Consider the following 19,886-nt stretch of genomic DNA (forward strand, 5'->3'; position numbering starts at 1 on the left):
GAGCTCCCCCGCAGCGTAAACATTGGCGTCGAAAATGACATTTCGACCCAAAGGGACAATGACCATTATTGAACGCAAAGCAACGCCCCTTTGTCGTAGCACCCGCAGTGGACGGTCTCGCTTTCCCAGCTGGCTGTCCTTTTTCCACCACCATCACCTCTCCTCCAACCCACTGAGGCTGCGTCACATCCAACCACACCTCTACATCTTTAGAGCCAAATTTTATGACCGACCGCCCATGTTCTCTGCAATGGAACTCCTCATCATAAGTTTGCCTCACCTGACCCTTAGCCGATCTATACAGGCTATAGGTCAGGTGTAAGTATCGGACCAAATTCATGTCCTCTCGTTCATAAGTAACATACCATAAAGACACAAAACCCACTAAACCAATTAGTGTAAGACTTATAGGAGTCTTCACATTTCTTCTTCCGTGCGGCCGCCAAGCTTTTGCGGGCCTTAGAGGTCAAAGCAAAAACATCGACGTAATGACCCACATGGATGCGCTCCCTTATCCCTCGGATGAAGACCCCGGAGGACGGCCGTGTTGGCACAATGCACCGCCTCATCTGGGTCCTCCAAATCAGAGGAGCTAAGGCTACTAGACCGACACCTCCGTCGCCGTTTAGATGTCACCTTGTCATCCTCTGACGGCTCCGAAGAGGATTCGGTGGATGAAGAAGATGATGATCCCCGATGTCCTTTCCTGGACCTACGTCTGCGTCTCCGGGATCCCCGCTGAGAATTGCGCCGAGATACCACTGACGACAACTCCAACAAATTTGAATTAGCATTACCCGCCCCAGCGAAGTTAGCCTCCCAATCTGCATCTGATGAAGATCTGGAATCACAGAACAACTTGCCCAACACCATCTCCAGCCTCCTCGGTCACCACCCCATCCCTGGTGGGAATGCCAGTCTCCGGAACCGCAGCCGCAGCATCTGGAATAGAAACGGACAAGGGAGCAGCCGTACCAGGCACAGCACATACCAAACTGTCCCCTGAGGGAGCAGACGCAATAGCAGAGCGACTATTCGCAGCAGCAGGGGCCCCCCGGAAGTAGTCACTGAAGCACCCCCCGTGGGAACTAGAGACCCCTGAAATCCTAAAGCCGGCACTAAAATATGCAGGAATTGCAACGCCAGGGGTGCCAGCTAACTCCACAATTGCTGCAAATCCAAAGCCAAAACAGATGCCCCTATGACTGCCGCAACCTGTGACTCCCCCGAGCAGCGGTGCCACAGCAGAAGCCATGACGGACATAAAAACCGACCGAAAAGATTTATTCAAGCCACAAAACTGCACCTGGTCCAACCGATTTCCAAACCAGAACACACTAAAATGGATTCTGAATCACTCCACAAAATGGCCCTGAAACCCTTCCCACAACATCATTCAATAGGCTGACCCCCTCTTAACTCCTTCCACTATTATCTCACTAAAAACCTTAACCCATGATTGTCCAGAGGCAGACTACAGACTCGGTGGTTTAATTCCTACTTGCATATATAATGCATTCCGTCTCTCGGAGTCCACATGCTTTTAGCCATGTAGTGTATTTAAATACAGGTTGAGTCTCCCATATCCAAAATGCTCAGGACCAGGGGTATTTTGGATAACGGAATATTCCGTTTTTGGAATAATTGCCTATCATAATGAATTATCTTGGGAATAGGACCCAAATATACACACAGAATGTATTTATGTGTTATATACACCTTGTACACACAGCCTGCAGGTAATTTTATACAAAATATTCAATAATTTTGTGGCTCAAACAAAGTTTGTGTACAGAAATGAAATTAATTTGTTTCATATACACCTTATACACACAGCCTGAAGGTCATTTTATACAATATTTTTAATAATTTATGCCTTAGACAAAGTTTGTGTACATTGAACCATCAAAAATCAAAGGTTTAATTATCTTAGTCATGCCAAAAAAAATCCGTATTTCGGAATATTCCGTATTTCGGAATATTTGGATATGGGAGACTCAACCTGTACATACTCTATAAAATCTAAACAAGGAAAGAATGCAAATAATGCAGTGTTGCTTACTTCAACTGGTACCCTCAGTGACTGAGGGGTCTATTTACTAAGCAGTGTTAGGACACATAGTGAAAAGTGATAAGAAAGTGATAAGGTGCCAGCCAATCAGCTCCCAACTGTCATTTTTCAAACACAGCCTGTGAGATGGCAGTTGGGAGCTGATTGGCTGGCACCTTATCACTTTCTTCTAACTTTTCACTCTGCTCCTAACACTGCTTAATAAATAGACCCCCTAAGGCACTTGCATTTCATAAAGAATAAGCTTATCTGATTGCTGCAGCTAAGGGGGTACTTTGATTGATCATGCAGGACCCGTTCTGCACATGCTCAGAATGAGTCCTACGCATGCTCAGTCCCCCAACTATCAGAGATGCACGCAAACCATTGGGTTTACGTACATCTATGAATCAGGCCCTGAGTCATAAGATATCCTTATGTTGACATGGGCTGCAAAATATAGTAATTTCAATAATGCAAAGTTTAAGAACAGTTTAATATTAGGAATCCTTCTACGGTGTTGTTGCATGCTGACCGAACAGATTATCCAACATGAATGTTATACCATGCCCGGGCTGAAGGAAGGAGAAGTTGGAAGAAAACCTACTGTACACATTTTGTTCTACAACGTAGGTATAAACGCCATAGATGCTTTCCCACATAGCAGATATTGGTCTACAAGTATGGGAAAGGAGCAATGATCCCTCTACCATATAAGCTTCTTAATTATGTATATACTGTAAGTGCACTATACACTGAGGCACAGTTTGACATTTTATACTGCACTATTTATACTCTCCTTGTCTGTTTTATACCTATAAGGTGGATCATTTTGTTCTGGTTGTATCTTGCAAAAAGCAGTATACTCTTATAAATGACCCCTTCTTTTAAAAGGAAAATTGTCTTGGTGATATATCAGTATTGTGTACTGCTCTATGACTTTGAAGATAATGAGGTGTTTTCATGCAACTTAAATTATTTAGGGGTATATTTATAAAGCCAAATTTTCATAACATTTTGCAGAAACCGCATCATTTTATGTATTCCCACTATGTACTAACAGCCTAATGGGGACTATGGTCTGATCCCTATGTATCAAACTCTGAAAAGCCAAGCTTTTTGGAGTTTGGCCCCATTTGTTTACACCATCCTCAGAGAGCGACTGCACACCCAAGAGTGTTATACAGTATATCTGATGTGTGCATGTCTTGGTGTGCGTTCAACAACCCAAGGCGTGTGTATATCAGAGCCCCTGTTGCCCCTATTTATTTAATATTTTACACATTTCTGCTTCTGTAACTTCAAGGATGATATGTAGAAAGTTACTTAGAAAAGTTTTCTGTTTTTAAAACTTGGACAACCAGAAAAATATTAAAAAAAAAAAAAGATTATTGTGGGTTTTCTGAGTATTCTAGCTCCAATAAACCTACTAAACTAATCTGTAATATTAGCTGCTGTTCACAAGTTGCTCTGAATAGCACACAAAGCCTTTCTATCACATGCTTTGTGTTACATTATGTCATCTTTTAAGAAATTAGGTGCTTGAGAAAACACTGATAGAATATTGTGTGAATAAAGTACTCAAGCTTTTTTTCCGTTTGTGTGCTCCAAGCATAATAGACCTCCTGGCTGAATGAAAGGACGTAACTTGTACAGTCTGGAAAATCTTTATCAAGACCTCTGAGCTCAACAAATCAATGTACTGTAGTCATATTATTGAACTGTGTTTGACAAAGATCAGAGCACCTTTATATCTCTGCGCTGTGTGTCTTCCAGTTGGTAAGAATAGAACAGTCAGTCAGTATATGGTATATTTACAGCATATATAATAATAAGAACTAGTGGACAGGTCACTGCCTTCGACAAGATCCGCACATACGAGGGCTGATTGAAAAGTAATGAGACTACCTCTGTTTTTCTGTCCCATAGGTAGACGTGGCAACACTATGCTGGCTATTGTGAAGCTCATACATCGATGTGTATGAACCTACGGTTAGACTGCTGTAGTTTTCCTTGTTTGGGTACAGCGAGTGGAAGATCTTCGTACGTTTTGTTATGGCGGATGAGGAAGACTCACTGTGAGTTTACGTCCGAGATGTGTGATTGAAGTTTGTGTTAAACTTGAAAAAAGCAGAAATTAAACTAATGAAATGTTACGTCAGGCATATGGTGGAGAAACAATTAGCCGTGCTGCAGTATTTCGGTGGTGGAAGCACTTGAAAGAGCGTAATACGCGAATGACTGACGAAGCGCGTTCTGGGAGACCATCCACCGCGGTTACAGATGTCAACATCTGGCATCTCAATCGAACGGGTTCAGCATATTGTGACAAAGGAACTGAAAATGCATTGCGTGTGTGCCAGGTGGGTACCCAGCAGAAATTCACAGAAGTGCAGATGTGATGACGAGTTGAATAGTGCAAAAACACTGTTCGAATGTTGGAGAGGATACTTGATTTCCTGACATCGATTGCGACGTGTGACGAATCGTGGATTGCCAAAAGGAAGCATAAATTTACGCAGCTTTGGCAATGTTGACGTCTGCAACCGTGGTGGTTGGTCTCCCAGAACGCGCTTCGTCAGTCATTCGCGTAGTACCTTTTTTGAAGTTCTTTCACCACCGAAATACTGCCGCACGGCTAATTGTTTCTCCACTGCATGCTTGCCGCAACATTTCATGAGTTTCATTTCTGCTGTTTCCAAGTTTAACACAAAATTCAATCACACATCTCTGACGTAATCTCAGACAGGTCTTCCTCATCCGCTATAACGAAACGTACGAAGATTTTCCACTCGCTGTGACTAAACAAAGAAGACTATGGCAGTCCAACCACAGGTTCAGACACATCAATGCATGAGCTTCACAATAACCAGCATAGCGTTGTCACGTCAACCTATGGGACAGAAAAACAGAGACAGTCTCATTACTATTCCATCTGCCTTTGTATCTTCTGAAATACCATGTTAACGAGGGCAACATACATACATACCTTCCAAATAAATCCTGATTCCAAGAACCAGGACATTTGCCCGATTCCAATGCATTTGGGAAAGGTTTCCCTACAATGCTCTTTGGAATTAAAGTTGTATTTTTGGAAAGTGATAAGCATAATGATTCCTGCAGTTGTAGCTTTGATATTGGTATTCAAAATAGTTTGATTACGTTTATAGTATGAGTTTTGAAATGTAGCACTACATGATATGAAAAGAGTATGCACAGAGCTTGCAACTCGTTTGTCTATTTTATGGGGTATATACAATTACCCGCGGGACTTCTCCCGCGAGTAATTGGGGCTCGAAAGTCCTGCGGCGCGGGGTTAAGCTATTCAATAATGTGCCCTTGCTCGCGGGAACACACTGTTTCCGTGAGAAGTGCGGCAACAGTGTGTTTTTCTGATGCGCGCGAGGCCGACAAGGGCGGCTTCGTGCAGCTGTTACCTCGCACCTACATGAGGTGCGAGGTAAAGCACGACAGCGGGGGACTCGCGCGCGGGGTCTCGTGGACACCTGCGCGTGGAGTCCCCATTAATTGACTCACCACCAGCGCAACAATTAGTTGCGGGGTAAACCCTGCGGCTAATTGTATATACCCCTATGTATAAGCTATTGGTCATTCAGGGCTAGCCGACCAATATACAAAGCAGCAATTTTGCAGTCATAAAGTGCAAGGCGACGCCAAAAGCACTGGCCGAAGCATATTGGTTTTCTGTCAGTATTGCTATGAGCCCCCCATTCCCTACACCTCCTATTAAATAATGAGCATATAAAACAAACATACATTGATGGCAGTACATCAGTGGTTCCAATACTGGGTGCTGCGGGAAACCTGCATAGATGCCACGGATTGGTGGTCCAGGAACAAATCAAATTTTTGACTGTACACGTGATAGGCAAAACCAGAGCTGGTGGCTTAAACAGAAGTGCTACCCTGCCCGCCACCACATAACTCAACCTAAGCATGACACATAAGCACAATTTACTTCTATAATTTTTCTGAATTTCTCAATGAAAATGTTTTGCCTAGGGGTGCTGTAAAAAAATAAAGCTGATACTGTAGGGCGCTGTGATTCAAGGAAGTTTGAGAACCATCACAGTGCAGCAACAGAACTGTGTAAAAGTGCCACGCGCTCTTGAGCTTGTAATACATAAGGCATAACTCATTTATTAAGCAATGGGCCACTCATTTAAAATATACAGTATACTGTGCTATATGATTATGTGGTCTGGAGTCTTTACTGGACCATTCATCCACAGGGCGAAATTCAAGTTCAAAGGGGGTTTCAAAATGCTTGATTTTGGAGCAAAGAAAAAAAAAAATTAAAAATATTAATGTAAAGTGTTGCTTTTTCTCCTAGTACTTGTCTACAAACCTACCTCCCAAGTGTCTCACTTTTTTGACGGCACAGTCCCTGATATATGGGCTCATTCATTGTCCTGTGGGCTGGAATTTATGGGAGGCATGTCCTATTCACCATTGCTCTGCATAGCAAAGCATTGCTGAACTTGTGCCTTATGAACGTGAATGGTTGGCTAGGGACCAATAAGGGACAGCCTAGTTCTTTTCAGCACCAGGCATATCCCCACCATGATTTGGACATGCTCCCATTGTTGTGTGACAACACTGCATGTCTAAGGACACTGAGCAGGCATATTGTGTGAGATGTAAGAACAAGTGTGAGAATAATAGTATGCTACTCACTATATACTATGGTGACGTTAGCAGTGTCCACCACATATTGAGTGTGTCTCTGGTACTTTGTGTACTGCAGTAATTATGGAATATACATTTACCATATTTACAGGATTTTTTGCTGCATACATTATGTGGTCGATGCAGCTTTCTGGACTACAGATAAAATGCTACTATTTATGGTATTTGGGCACTTGAATAAAATACTGTAAACTTCAATAATACCCCAAACCAATTAAATAAATGCAAATGCACTACATTAATATAATCACATTCTATCTCAAATGTAGACTTAAGCTAGCTACAATGTCAGATTTTTTTGATCTGGACGAGAAACGGGGCAATTTTTCAGCAAATTACCTGCCCCAATATCTGTGCTACAGGGATGTAGTCAAGAAGCCAGCGGTCGAAATGCAGACCGCCGGCTTCCCGATAGTGAAATCCCGGCATGGGACTAATTATAGGCGTCTAAATACCGACGCCCATCAGCCCCACGCCAAAATCCTGACGCCCCGCAATACCGAACGTAGGTAAGCCGGACGTCTGGAGGTGATAGCTACGGGAGGGGGAGGGTTAGGTTTAGGGGGGTCTTGGGTGAGGCATCCCCCGGGAGGGTTAAGGTCAGGCTAGGGGAAGGAGGGGTTAGCGTCAGGCACCCCCGGGGGGGAGGTTAGGTTTAGGCGCCCCTGGGGGGAGGTTAGGGTTAGGCACTAGGAGGGGAGGTTATGGTTAGGCACCCCTAAGAGAGGGTTAGGGGTCTTACTTACCTCTGTCGGGAACTTCATGTGCCGGCCTTCCAGCACTGGTATTTCATCTGCCGGGCTTAGGTCCGGCAGTAATTCATATGATTCCGCGCTACACATTATGCAATTTTTCCATAGAAGCTAGCGATTTGTCACCACACCACACTGATTTTGCATATGTCCATCCACAAGAATGATGACATAGTGACAGGAGATCATAGGAAACATGGGCAGATTATTGGGAATACACACATAATGCTAGATAGCGGGAATTGGAGGCCGAGATTTTCGTTCTTGACCGACAGATCAGATAATGGAAGTAATGCGTTTGTGGATGTTTTCTTGCCGTTTTATCTGTGAAATACTGAAACGATGGTTCATGCACACTATACAATAAATCAGACTGATCACCCGATTACTCACAAATTGGCCCAATAATTGTATAGTGTGTAGGTAGTTATACTAATGTCAAATCACAGTCCATATTGGTCATTATATAAAATGTACAAATAAGTGACATAACTGAAAAATAAAAAATCCTGCAATAACTATGCTTGGTCGTAGACTACAGACTCAGACGGGACTGGGCCCCAGACTCACAGACAGAACCTCCCATCCTTTCCCTTCTGCCGTTAGATTCTTTTGGCTGCTCAGAGTTTCCTTGTTATGAATTATTAAAATTTCAGCAAGAATAAGTTCGGCATACTTTTTGAAGCATGTTGCTGTACTATGTAAGCTGACTGAGATGTCTTTTCATTTATAGTACTGTGGATTTGCTGGACTGGAACAGTTTGATTGACAGCAGAACCAAGCTCTCCAAACTTCTCCTTGTGCCAAATCTGCAGGTATCTTATTATTCAAATCTTTTATGTCTAAAGTGCCATCCTATTCAGCAATGTTGTAAAGGGGAAAGATTTAAATATTGCTTAAAATACAGCAGCAATGCTTGAAATAAACAGAGTGAGAGTGTTGCTCACTAAAGCTAATATCCTAATAAGGGGAGCAGGGATGGACACAGCAAGAAATGTGCATGTTTTAAGCAATGGAGATAACTTATTAACACAGAGCTGTACAATTGTCATATGCTTCAGCATGCTGAATGGATCATCACAAGTGATTTCTAACTGGGTACAGAAAGGAGGTGGTTTTAGGAACATAGCAGAGGATATTCACGATTGGGGAGTGAATAAAGAGAAAAGAGGTTTGGATTTTGTGTGCAGAATTATAGACTGGAAGAGAAAATGATGTAAGAAATGGGATTTACACTGGGGGGAGTCTTTGGTACTTTAGTAGAAGGACACCGAAGATAAGAGAGATGATTTAGGCAGACACATCATTTTGAGGGCTTTGCAGATTAAAGCTGTACTTTTGAACTGTAACCTGGCAAAAACAATGACTGGTGGTGAGATTACTTTTTGTTTAGCAGCTGCATTCAGAATGGATTGAAGAATACTTTCAAACAAATGTGCTGGACTCTTAGATCTCCTTTCCTAAATCCAAGGCCTTTACATTGGGTTTATTCTAACGACTATAATGCTGTGTCTTTCATAATCCACATAAGAGGTTCCTGCCCACTCACCTTGCAGATTCAAATTAGAATGCAACTACGTGACAGTTTGCCTGCTATGCTTCCCCTGCTAAATCATGCACAGCTGTTATTTCATGTTTATTAAAAGACCCGATCTTCACCAACTCTGAGCTGGTGTAAAAATAGTCTTCTTGTAAAATGGAAAATGTGCAGACTTCACTCAATCCCCATACTCTTGTCAATAATCCTGCTTCTCAAAATGTACAGAACTAGATGCACAAAATCGCCTTCCCTGTACGTGGCAAGTAACACCTCCTATCCGGCCAACACTCTCCTCGTCTGGTGCAAAGTCCTGCTTCTCCGCAAGCTACCGCCTAGTTCAATAAACCTATGCTCTTTTACACGGATTGTAGTGTGCAGCTCCTCCAAAGATGAATTTTGTGCTTTGCCTTTTGTGCAATAGATATAGGCATACAGCGCACACGTGTACAGGAGTATATCTTCAGCTGTATGTTCTAGATAATGACCATGGGAGGTGGGAAAGTTTAATGTGTGTGTGTGTATATATATATAATATTATTCTTTGACAGTGTACTATATACAGTGACACAAGCACTTCTCAGCTCATCGTACTCCCTGCTGCAAGATCTTCAGGTTCTATTTAATTTCCTGTATTGTCCTATGCTCATCTTAGCCTCATTATATATTGCTGTGCTCTGTTAATCTCCCCACCAAAGACAGTATATTATTCTATACCACCATCATTTCCTGAATGTGTTTTTTTCACACTCATCTCCCCGTGTGCTCCTGCTACCCTGCGGCTTTAGAGTTGTATCCTTTTTTTTGGGCATATTTCTAATAAAATGTTTTACAGCAAGATATGAGGGGAAAAATCTTATGGGATTTTCCACCTGCACGACGCGTGAAATTCCTGGCTTTTGCTTATTATCAGCATGCTAAACAATCAAACAACTTTTGAGAAAAGCTCTGCGATATGTAATGAAACTGTGCCACCATCTGGCCTTTCGCAGACCTGCGGGCGGTTTAATCACAGAGCACTTTAGACGACCAGAAGACAGGAGAACGTTTGTGTTCTATTTGTCATGACCCTTATACTTGTAATTCATCTTCATGATATCTTGACCTTGCTGATGATGAGTCAATCATGATTAGTGACCCTGACCTTATATTACTGTATGGGTTTTACATCTCTGCCGGAGCAGGCTGATTTAATATCTGTTCTTTCCAGCCAGTTGCAGCAGAATTTCTTCTTTTATAGCATGTCTGTGGAATTTAATAGCATATTGCTTCTATTATTCTTCTCTTAATAGAAGTATAAATTGATAGCATTTTAATGTTCCATTTGACACTTTTAATGCACATCGTGTACTCATTATTTCACAGAAATCGTTCCTCTTGCATTTTTTTTTGTTTTTATTTATTTTATTTCTATATTTATTTATTTTATTGTATCACTTCCAAAAGTACTAACCTTTGCCTATCAACAAGAAATTAACTATAAATAAAGTGGTGTCCTTTTTTCATATGCAGTACGGCAGAGGAATTCAGTTGTAAGGGAGAATAAACTCATTTTTGTGTTGATCGTACCGAGTCAGTAGGGATGTATTTGCATAAATTAGGCAGAATTTTATTCACACCTGAATAAATTTGCAGTGGATGAATAAATCGAACTGACAAACCATTTCACCACTGACATACTTATGTTTAGAGGGTTCTGCAGGCAATAAAGAAATGTTTTCGAATTAAAAAGGAAAAAAAAAATCAGGATTTTTATCACCGTGAGTACTTATGTAAAGGTGTTTGTTTATATTTACCACCTTTAACCTTCGATGAGGCTAATTGTTTGCACGTTTTCAGAGTGGCCAGTTAGAACCCCATCTGTCAAGATTCACAGAGGAAGAAGACCTGCAGATGAAGAGGATGTTGCAGAGAATGGATGTTCTTGCAAAGGTCAGGAACATTATTCCTATCTGGTTTACCTGACAAGCTGTATATTTCTTGCAGTACATGTCCAGTTACAATATATAACCCATCACAGAGAGGTAAATGGCAATGATAAAACACGGTTCTAAAGAATTAAACATTAATGCAAGTAAGTACATGAAATAAGTCTCTATTCAGAGCAGGTAGGGGACTGTCAGGTCTTGATACGATAATAATGATAATGGGGTAAGTGCTTGACTAGTGTTGCTGTTTGATTGTTGTTCAAATGTATTACTAGGTTTGATCATGACACTTGCACAGATAAGTGCATATGATTGCTGAAATGGCTTACCCTACTGCCCGCATAAAGCTAATGAAGGACACCTTCTGTCTGTTATTCTTTTGTTTTACAGAAGACCATGTTTTGGCAAATGCATAAATGCTGAGCACAATGGTCTGCTTCTTGTCTAGTCCTGTGCTTTGTGTTGGTCGGGTCACAGCCTTTAATGGGCACAAAGGTTTCTCTTTTGTGAGGCAAATGGAAAATACAAAGGAAACATACTACTATATTGTGGGGGCACTCTTTTAGAAAGTGGTTGTGTAAAAAATCTAAAACTTGACTATTAACATTAATTAAGAATAAGACCAAACATTTGGAAACAACATATGCCCACAATAATCATATGTAGTAATCACATATTCATGACCTACCCTTATTTTATTTTTTGCTTAATATGTGATTGTGACTTTTCTGTCAGGCTGTGGCAATTGCTGCTTACTATTATCACAGTGGGTCCTCCCCTTCTCCGGCACTTTGTCCATGGGAGCCGTTGGAGCGCATGCCCGGCTGCCATTGCACGAGCGCATTGTAGACAGGACAGGCCTTCCATAATAATAATTCTGATTATGTATTTATTTATTTTAACATTAATGTACTAAAAACATACTCCAACACTTTACATTTGGGAGCAAAGGCGATAATTAAACAAGGGTGTGAATAGGACACACAACAGCTTATGCCAGAGGTTCCCAAACTTTTTTGAATCACGGCGCCCTAGAGTATCAGCATTGATTTCACGGCACCCCTAAGCCAATATTTGTTATTGAGAAATTTAGAAAAAAATGTAGTGAAGTAGTAAAGTGAAGTAAATTGTGGTTACCTGTCATCCTTAGGTTCAGTTATGTGGTGGTGGACAGGTTTGTGCTTCTGTTTGTCCACATATTTACATTACATGGTCCAGCAACAAATCAAATTATTTATGGTCAATCATCCTGAGGCACCCCTGCATGTGTCCCAAGGCACCCCAGGGTGCCGTGGCGCACAGTTTGAGAATCACTGGCTTATGCTGATTAAAATGATATGCGGCATGCCTATATTCTGTGTGCTACTATGGCTGTATCCGCATGCATAATGCTACGTTAGTGTCACAGCCGCTATCATTTTAATAAGCTGCTCGTGCGTCCTATTCACATCGCTTTGCGCATAAGGTGCATTTTAAGGGAAAAGACGCTCAACGCTGCAGAGTCACGCGGCACTCACACGTTATGTGTGATGCGACTTGTAGCGCACGGAGGATAGATGTATGTGGACAAATCTGTAAGTACACAGTTCACAATAGAGAATTTATAACTAAACTGTCATAATGCTATTTCAACAGTCTGTTTATCAGAACATAAGCAACTTGTAAACAATAATCCCCTAACCATATTGTTTTGAAAATACACCAAAGTTTGTTAAAGCTGGTACATTTGACTCTATATAAATCTGTCCTGTGGTTTTCCTCTCTTTGCATTCACAAACCATTAGATGTGAAGAAACCTGGCTGGTCAAGAGCTGGCACAGAATGACTCTCAGAGCCTCATTAATATTTAGATCCAGCATTCCTAAGATGAGCTGTAAACATGGCTCTGATGGTGCAGTAAATCAATGCCACTATATTTCACACATCTAAAAGGGTAGAAACAGCCCTTAGAAATGTCAGCTAGATCAGGAAGTCTTTGAAATCCCTTAATAAGCACTAATTTAAATAAATGTATGAATGCTGAAATGTAATCTTTCATAATGAAATGCAAACAAACGCATTCTTTTTGAACTTTAATGAAATAAAAAATATATATCACCCAGTTGTTTGCAGCATAGGTTATTAAGGAGTCGTTTCTAGCATCTTAAAACAAATTGATTAGGATGACATAGTTTATTGGATGCTACACAAAAAAGAAAGATATTAATTGTCTAATTACAACAGAATTGCTGCTTCAACTTCAGCCCTTACCAACAATAAGATTGAGGTGACATTGGAGAAGACATTTTTATTACTGAAATAGGAGGCGGGGGGATTGGCTATTATTTGTTGATTCAACTCTTTTACCTGCTATGGTGCCATGCTATACAGAAAATGAAAGCATATAGGACCTCATTCAGAGCCGGTCGCACAGAGCGTGCGGTCGGTCTGAATGAGGGGAGGACGTCTTGAATTTTCAAGACGTCCTCCTTTGCGGTGGTAAGGCTGTGGGTTAACCACCCACAGCCTTACGACCGCCTAAGGTGATGGTCGCGATGGTCAAGACCATCGCGACCATCTGTCTGAGCCGGAAGCTCTCCACTGACATCACTAGTGATGTCAGTGGGGCCTAGTGATGGGTCACTAGTGATGTCAGTGGGGCCGCCCCCAAACGGTAGGCGTTCCCATGGGAACGCCCCCGTTTGGGTTGCCACCCCCCCGGCCTGCCTTCCAAACGGGGCGAGCTGTCAATCAACATCGACAGCTCGCCCCCTTTGGATCGAGACCCGCTACGACCGGCGCTGTCGGTCGTAGCGGGTCTCACGCATGCGCACGACGGCGCAGTCGTGCGCATGCTCTGTGGGGGGCCATCGACCTGGTCCAAGCGCATCGGCGCTAACGACCGGGTCTGAATGACCCCCATAGTGTCTGTGTATAATGTATGTATTTAATTTATTTTCTAATACACTCTTATACCTAACACTACTGCTGATAAACTCTTAAGTGCATTTTATACTTTTCGCTAAATACCTCATCTTATTTTTCTCATTTCCTTTTGTGTCTGTATATTAGCTAAGCTAAGTTGTTTTTTTTATTGAACTTTGATATGAAAACATGAGCAGAATTTAAATCAATCCATAGAGCAGCTCTGTGTTGTGCCCAAGAGCATTGATAATAAGTAACTTTTTTTATAAAGGGGATGTTGTAATCTATAGCCCAGCTATTGTGTATGATGTCCTGATTATGTGATGTGAGTATAATGTGCAACCGTACAGGACATAGGGATGTCTGTCTGTTTACATGTCTGAATCCATCATGGTCTATATACCAGCCAGCGCCATAACAGGGCAGCAGTGCGCTCTGTGCCAACTCCGCCCCTTGAACCCGTGATGTCACCGGTTCTGGAAAGCAAAGCAGTGCACGGAGTGTCTCAAGGACGTTCCAAGCTGCTCTACAGGATGCACTGATTGCCCCTCCGAAGCGGTTTTGCAGTAGCGCCACTGGCTTCAAGGTGCTCTTCCAGGCACCCTGCAAACCACATGCAATGTGAGATGGCACAGGTTGCACACCCCTAGTTTCGGCCCTGATACCAGATACAAGGGTTGCTTATTTTCATTGTCAAGACCCACATCTATAGAATGGTAAGGGGCTCTTTGACGTGTTTTGAAAGATTTGTCTCTTCGTCTTTATCCCAATGTCTTTTCTGTTATTTCAATGACAGTCAGTGCCTTTATTGTACATTTGTTTCTGTTCTATCTAGAAAGCCTTAGAAACAGGTGTTCGTTTGATGGTCGATGCAGAACAGACCTATTTCCAACCTGCAATCAGCCGTCTGACATTGGAAATGCAGCGTAAATTTAACAAGGGCAATCCCATTATCTTCAACACATACCAGTGCTACTTAAAGGTGAGAGGATGTGCAGCAATGATGAATACTACTCAGCTCAAGGCAATGTACAATGAACAATGCACCTTGTATTTTACAAGCTGGCATACACACAGATTATTTTGATGCAAAATACAGAATATATTTAAATGTCTGATTAAAATACGGTGTTTACATTATTCCTGCCACTAGATCCGTTTTTGTTTTGCTTATGTGCTGTCAGGTGAATCGCCTGTTGTATAATAGACGGTAAGCCTCTTTTCCCACACCTGCAATGAAAGATGGAAACATCTCTGTAATGCCGGGCATACACTGCCAGGTAAAATGCCTATCAGACCGACATACGTTTTATCTGGCAGCCTAACACTCAGCAGATATCGTGGAAATACACTGTGAGATATCTGTGTATTGGCCCCGATATCTGCACTCCGCCCCTGGGGAGAGACAAGGGTAATGTTTGTCTGTCGGCCGCGGCTGGGCCCGACATTTAACATACAAAATATTGCATTGGACAGGCATGCTGGACGATCCGGCATGACCGACCGATATTTAACCCTCGGTTGTCTGCACACAGTACAATTATCGGAGGGATCAGCTGATATTGGACGGATCGGCCCGATAATCATATATAGTGTATGCCCGGCATTAGTGTTTTTATCTTTTTTATATCCGTGGTGTTGAATTACTTTTCATACACTAATAAATAATAGATGTGATAAGAAAGAAAACAAAAATCTTCAAAAGAGTCCAAATACCAGATGTCAAAGCATGGTCACACAACTTCTATCAATGTATATGCTGTAGTGGTAGATGTCTGCATTCCTGATGGCTGCATGCTGTGCTATATCTATATAATGAAACGAAGAGCTAATGAAAATGATGTCGGTGGATATCGGACCTATGGTGCCAATATACGGACTCTGCTCCTATACTGCCAAACATAGCAGTCTCTGCGTGGACCTGGCTGGGAGATTCAGCGGGTTGGAGGGTTGGGAGAGACAGGAAAATATCGGGAGATGAGGGAAAAGTGGAGATCCGCAAAGAGAAGCGAAAAAGAGACACCAGGGAGGGAAGGGAAGAGTAAAAGGAAAGGAAAAAATACACAAAAACATTATTGAGCTATTACTTAGTGGGCCTCCAATAAAAACAGATCCTTTTGTAGCCTGAAAAGCTGAGACCATATAGTCTAGTATATATTAGCTGAAAGATGTCTGTTTCATGTGTCAGGTGCCAATTATAAAAAATACCATATACAGATGTGCCCACATACATCTATCCTCCATGCGCTACAAGTCGCGCCACACAACGCGGGAGCTCAGTGTGACTCAGTAGCGCCGAGCGTATTTTCGTGCGCCTTTTTACCTTCAAATGCGTCTTATTCGCACAACAATGTGAATAGGTAGCACAAGCATCTTCTGATTATGATTAAAATGATATGCTATGTTCTGTGAGCGAGTGCGGGTTATTTGCATGATTGTACGAATAAGACGAAGTTGGAGGTAAAAAGACGCACAAAAAAAACGCTTGGCGCTTCTGAGTCACACTACAGCATGGCGCGACTAGAAAGGCTGTTTAACGTGCCAGGAGGCTAGATGTATGTGCACCCATCTGTATCTAGAAGACTATAGAATATTCAGCCATAATTGGTGCAAGGACTGCACAAGTGAGCCAATATGCTGGCAGATATCGGTGCTAGCTTTACTGACTCTGCTACCTGTGATTTCTCTTCCATCCCACAATGGCTACCTCTTCTCCTATCTGATCCTGAGTCTGTGTACAAAATCAGTTAGTTTGGATAATAGGATCGTAGCATTCGGTACCTCCCCAGCTCCGAACAACGATTAAAGGAAACTAGGTAGGGAACAGGCTGTATTAGACAATAATTGGCTAACAGTGCTACAAGTCTGGGAGGGAGGCTCCGCCTGCTCATGCAGTGCTTCCAATCAAACATTCCCTGGTTGGCAGCACTGAAGTGAGTAGTAAGCAGTTGTGCGGCTGCTAGTCACTTCTGACAAGCCATACAATGAGACGTTTTGGCTTGTGCAGTTTATTACAGGTTGAGTCGCCCATATCCAAAATGCTTGGGACCAGGGGTATTTTGGATATCGGAATATTCCTTATTTTGGAATAATTGCATATTATATTAAAATGTCTAAGGTATAGGGCCCAAATCTAAACACAGAATGCATTTATGATTTATATACACCTTATACACACAGCCTGCAGGTAATTTTATACAATATTTTCAATAATTTTGTGGCTCAAACAAAGTTTGTGTACATACATGAAATTTATTTATGTGTCATATACACCTTATACACACAGCTTATAGGTCATTTTATACTTTATTTTTAATAATTTTGTGCCTTAAACAAAGTTTGTGTACATTGAACCATCAAAAATCAAAGTTTTCACTATCTCAGTCATGCTAAAAATCTTCCGTATTTCGGAATATTTGGATATGGGATACTCAACCTGTATATGCCCTTGCTGTAACAAATGTGTCATTTTTAATTTGCATGTGTAGTGTTTGTGTTAATGTAATAGCTTAAAAATATATATAATCCAATTTCCGTAAAAGCTTTTAAAGTTTTGCAGTGCTTTCTCTGTTCTTTGACATTTCCAACTTCCAATAAGTATATTCATTCAAGTGCTGAACGAAACTATACAAAATTCACTTAAGTCTTGCAACATACAACAAAATGTAATTGTATGTGACTTGAAGACACTGTGTGATATCACTATGCAATGAATATGCCTGACAGCTATATATTCTCAATACTATACAGAATGGTGCTAATTGAGGCCCAGCAGTATCTGCTGGAGACATAATAGCATTTTCTGCTGGCTGTAAGACACTTACAATCTGTTGTATATTTATTATAATCTAATAGAATATCTTTCTAGAGTATCTTTTTTATTTTATATGCATACTAGGCTTCTTTGTGTATACAATCTAATTTCATTTATTGTTGCTTTAATGCAAATTAAGAGACACAAAACTGCCTTCTGTGCTTATAATATGACAAATGATTGTGCTCTCCTCTCTACATAGGAAGCGTATGACAATGTGACTGCTGATGTAGAGTTATCTCGACGAGAGGGTTGGCATTTTGGTGCTAAGCTAGTAAGAGGGGCATACATGCAACAGGAAAGAAGTCGTGCAGCAGAGGTGGGCTACGAGGACCCAATCAATCCTACATATGAGAAAACCAATGAGATGTACCATAGGTATGCATAGAGAAACATCATTTTTTATGTAGACATTTTATTTACCTTGCTACCACTTTCACACACTACTTTTTTCAAATCGTTCTTGAAAAGGAAATGTCTATCACTAATTGGCCATTGTAACGATAATGGTTAGTTTTGAATACTAGCTGATTGCCGTAAAGTGGACCTGTCACGTATAACAGCTGTGCTCCTTATATCAACTTCTGAACATATTCTCTCCAGTAGAATACAATTTAAAATGGCATAGATCACATAGCCATAGATATCTGCAGAGCTGAGACTTTTCTAATTTACTTTTCCACAGAAAGAAAAATATATATATTTGTAGGATCAAGAACACATCACCTTATAGAATAGGAAAGCAAATTTAATAGTGATCTTTTATTAAGGAGAGTTCGGCTGGCTTCTGATCTCATTTGTTATCGGTCTTTATCTGCATGTCCCCAGTTTTGAAGCCTTCAAAGCTGTAGAAAATGAAAGTGAAGTTATCTCCGCATCACAGGAGTGTATTTCTGGAGTGTATTGCTGAAGTTGTGGTAGGCAGTAGGCTGCCCGTTTTGTATTATTGTAAGTTTATAGAGCTGCATGTGACTGGGATAGTGTCATTGTGTGAAGAGTAGGATAAAACAGGCAGCACCCGTAGTAGGGCTCAGGGGAGCCCTGTGCAGACACACCCTACCCCAGCGCTCTTCAAGTCATGATGTAACACAACAAAGTCATGCCCTGCACTTTGCTATGCAGCAGTGTGCACCCTGTAAACGGGTGCCATTGGGGCAGCAACAATGCTTTTGGCCTTACTCCCCGGGCTATGGCACTAGCTGTACAACCATCGCTTTCGACCCTTAAATGTTACACATTAGTAGAAATGAGTGGTATAAGGCACCTTTCAAATTTAAGCATCTAGGTTGTGATGTTAAACCATACAGGACTGTAACTAGGGGTGGGAAGAGCCTAGCTGGTGGCACCTGGAATGACACCCTGCAGCCTAGAGAGTTGATGGAGAGTTTCTAAGGATGTTCCGGGTGATCATCTCCTTCCTGATCTCAGATGTGCCCTCTCCATTACATTATGACATCACATGTTTGGGGAGCAAGGCTGGCACATTGTAGAATATCGCCCCAATTACTACAGCCCACAAACCATACCTTTTGTATTAAACAAATGCTCATACATACAATCCAACATGTTCTATTTATTCAAATTGACCAATACAAAACAAGTAAATCTAATGCTTCAGGCAGTGGTTCCCACACTTTCTTGAATCATTGCGTCCTAGAATATCAGCCTTTTTTTTTTTCTTTTACGGCACCCCTAGGCTTATCAAGAAATTCTGCAAGAATTATTAAATGAATTTGGTTGTCTTATCTGTCATCCATAGGTTTAGTTACGTGGCCTTAGGTACAGTTGTGTGGTGGTGAACAGGGTTGAGCTTTTGTTTTTGCACATATATAATGATTGGCAGCCACCAGCTCTGGTTTTCCCTATCACATGGACCAGAACTAATTTGATCCTATCCTGGACCACCAACCGTGGCACCCCTGCAAGTGCTCCACGGCACCCACTTTGTTATTAATTTCTAATTAACGTCCTTAGCATTACCCTACTGATTGTACTATTGTGTATATTGTTAAAGTAAATAATTGGCTGTCAGGTTTGTGTGGTTCCAAATTATGGAAGATTTATTGGACATAAAAGTGATTTAAAAGTACCACCAATAATATGCACATGTGCGGCTAGTACCAACATACGGCTTCTAATGAGGAAGGCTCTGTTTTCCAGGGACAGTGCAGGTCAGTTTATAGACCACAAA

At 41.5% G+C, this 19,886-nt stretch overlaps 1 protein-coding gene across 1 annotated transcript in view; it reads left to right on the forward strand.

Annotated features, from left to right (window-relative positions):
* The window catches only part of PRODH (proline dehydrogenase 1), a 185,193-nt gene that overhangs the window by 123,705 nt on the left and 41,602 nt on the right, over nucleotides 1-19,886 (forward strand). The window contains exons 8-11 of the mRNA XM_088465355.1: nucleotides 8,246-8,327; nucleotides 10,889-10,981; nucleotides 14,717-14,863; nucleotides 17,898-18,073. Coding sequence (XP_088321481.1) covers nucleotides 8,246-8,327; nucleotides 10,889-10,981; nucleotides 14,717-14,863; nucleotides 17,898-18,073 — 498 coding nt within the window. The remainder of the gene's footprint in view (nucleotides 1-8,245; nucleotides 8,328-10,888; nucleotides 10,982-14,716; nucleotides 14,864-17,897; nucleotides 18,074-19,886) is intronic.

This window comes from Taudactylus pleione, unplaced genomic scaffold (assembly GCF_031769625.1).
Source record: "Taudactylus pleione unplaced genomic scaffold, aTauple2 ptg000062l, whole genome shotgun sequence".
In the NCBI taxonomy this organism is placed as follows: domain Eukaryota; kingdom Metazoa; phylum Chordata; class Amphibia; order Anura; family Myobatrachidae; genus Taudactylus; species Taudactylus pleione.